Source organism: Phaseolus vulgaris, chromosome 5 (genome assembly GCF_000499845.2).
Source record: "Phaseolus vulgaris cultivar G19833 chromosome 5, P. vulgaris v2.0, whole genome shotgun sequence".
NCBI lineage: Eukaryota > Viridiplantae > Streptophyta > Magnoliopsida > Fabales > Fabaceae > Phaseolus > Phaseolus vulgaris.
In genome coordinates, this window is record NC_023755.2 from 34,143,420 (window position 1) to 34,145,908 (window position 2,489).

Genomic DNA, 2,489 nt, shown 5'->3' on the forward strand with positions numbered 1-2,489 from the left:
TGAGTCACATCACTAATCATGTGCTTTGAACACTCACTATCCAATTACCACTGAGTTTTCCTACTGTTTTTCTGCAAAACAAAACAGATTTAACACATATGGTACCCTTTTCTAGTCTAGGGTCCAGCATGATTAATCCCTTTCCTTAGGAAGCCATTTGGTCAATCCTTTGGAAACAAGGTACCTTCTAGCTTTACATGTTCTGGAGATATGTCCATTTTTCATACAGTAAAAGCAAGATGCAGTATGCATAGTATTTGAGTTGTTAAAAGAAGAAAAACTTGTTTTGGAAGGAAAAAAAAACTGGACAACTTTTTAACATTGTTCTTCATTCCAGGATTGTATCCTAGACCATTCTTATTAAAAACAACATTTTGTGAACCCAGCAGTGTTTCAAGATTTTCTCTTCCTTTGGTGAAATTTGATAATGTTTTTAGCAGATATTCAACCTTTTTTTCCAGTTTATTACAGTTTTCACAGGTTTCTATGGATGCATGCAGACATGTTAATTCAAGGCTAACCAAATCAGTTTTAGCTTTGTGTAATTCTTCCTCAATAGCCTTAACTTTAGGTTCCAGTACCCTGTTTACTTTGTTCAGTTTGGTACATATAACAGCCAATCTATTTGCTTCATCATGTGTTTCCTTAAAAGCAATAAATAACTTATCATAACTTTCAGAATCAGTTGAAAAATCACTTACCGAGTCAGATACTGATCCTTCATCATTCACCATGAAGCACATATTTGCTTCTTCACTTCCATTTGAGGAGTCACTTGTTGAGGATACTTCATTTTCCTCCCAAGAGATATATGCTCTTTTTCCTTTGCCTCTTTCACTCTTCTTACTTGCTGATTTTTCTTTGTTTTGATTGTTTTGACAATCAACCTTTATATGACCTGGTTTGCCACACCCAAAGCAAGTGTAACTAGAAGAGTTTGAGTCATTGGATTTTGAGTATCTTTTTCTTTGTTGAGTTCTATCTCGGTTTTTTCTTCTAAGGAATCTACTGAATTTTCTAGTGAGGAGACTCAAAGTCTCATGATGTTCAGGATTCTCCTCTTCAGCACTTGTATCCTGTTCCATGGTAGTCTTCAAGGCAATTCCTTTGGCTCTTTTCTCCACTGTTTCTTGTTCTTTCAATCTTTTGAGTTCTAGCTCATGTTCCATCAATTTTCCAAACAATGCAGCAGTGGACATCTTGGATAAATCTCTTGATTCTGAGATTGTTGTTACCTTAGGCTGCCAGCTCCTATCAAGGCATTTCAACACATTTATGTTGAGTTATTCCTTGTCAAAGACCTTACCAAGACCAGTAAGATGATTTACAATATGTGTAAATCGTTTATGCACATCTGCAATGCTCTCTTCTGATTGCATCCTGAACAGCTCATATTCTTGAATGAGTGAATGCTTCCTTGACCGTTTCACATCATCCGTGCCCTCATGGGTTACTTCAGGTACTTCCCACATCTCCTTAGCTGAGTTGCATTGAGACACTCTAAAGAATTCATCCATATTCAATGCAGAGGTGATGATGTTCTTGGCTAGAGAGTCATATTGAGCCTTCTTCCTTTCAGTTTCACTCCATTCAGACCAAGACTTCTTTACTGTTTCTTCTTTAACAACCTGCATAGGTACAAAAGGTCCATTTGCCACTGCATCCCAAATACCCATGTCAATTGATTCCATGAAGATCTTCATTCTAATTTTCCAGAAAGCATAATTCACACCACCAAACATAGGAGGTCTATTAATAGACGCACCTTCAGCAAAAGGCATTTTAAACTCAGACATAATGCACACACTTGAGTAAAATACAAGTCCTAACTCTTGATACCAATTGTTGGGTCTATTAGTGTCTAAGTTCAAGAGGAGAGGGGTGAATTGAAGTTATAAAATTTATGCAAACACAAACTGTTTTACAGTATATCAGAGGAAAAAGAACAAATTGATTTTAGAATGAACAGATTGATTCTTCAAAACACTTTAACACAAACAGAACTGCACCAGATCAGGATTAAGATCAAACAGTGAAAGATAGCACAATTAGATTGGTTCACTTTTCACAGTTTTGAAGAACACAGAATATACCAAAAGAACAATCAACTTTATCAAACACAAAGCTTCAAAAACAATGAGTCTTTATCAAGGATTTAATGAATAAAACTGTTTTTCCTTAATCCAAATAAAAACACATATACAAATGTTTTTTTATTATTAGAAGACTTTTCCAGATCAAGAAGAACAGTTTATACTAAGCCTAGAATTAACAGGTTTAATTTCAAATGAACAGATTTCGTTCTTGACAGATTTAACCAAAACCAGAAATGAGTGCAGGGATGAGACGAACAATCCAAGCACAATTTATACTGGTTCACTCATAAAGAGCTACATCCAGTTTCACCTTACTCCAAGGTGGAATCCACTAAAACCAATTGCAATCAATTACAATACACTGTAGTTCTTGAACCCTACAAGAACCATACA

The 2,489-nt window shown here is 35.5% G+C and overlaps 1 protein-coding gene across 1 annotated transcript; it reads right to left on the minus strand.

Annotated features, from left to right (window-relative positions):
• Positions 1-1,283: 1,283 nt before the first annotated feature.
• On the minus strand, positions 1,284-1,796 carry LOC137834362 (uncharacterized). Its single transcript, XM_068642419.1, has one exon. It carries the CDS (start codon positions 1,794-1,796, stop codon positions 1,284-1,286), a length of 513 nt encoding a protein of 170 aa, XP_068498520.1.
• Positions 1,797-2,489: the final 693 nt, after the last annotated feature.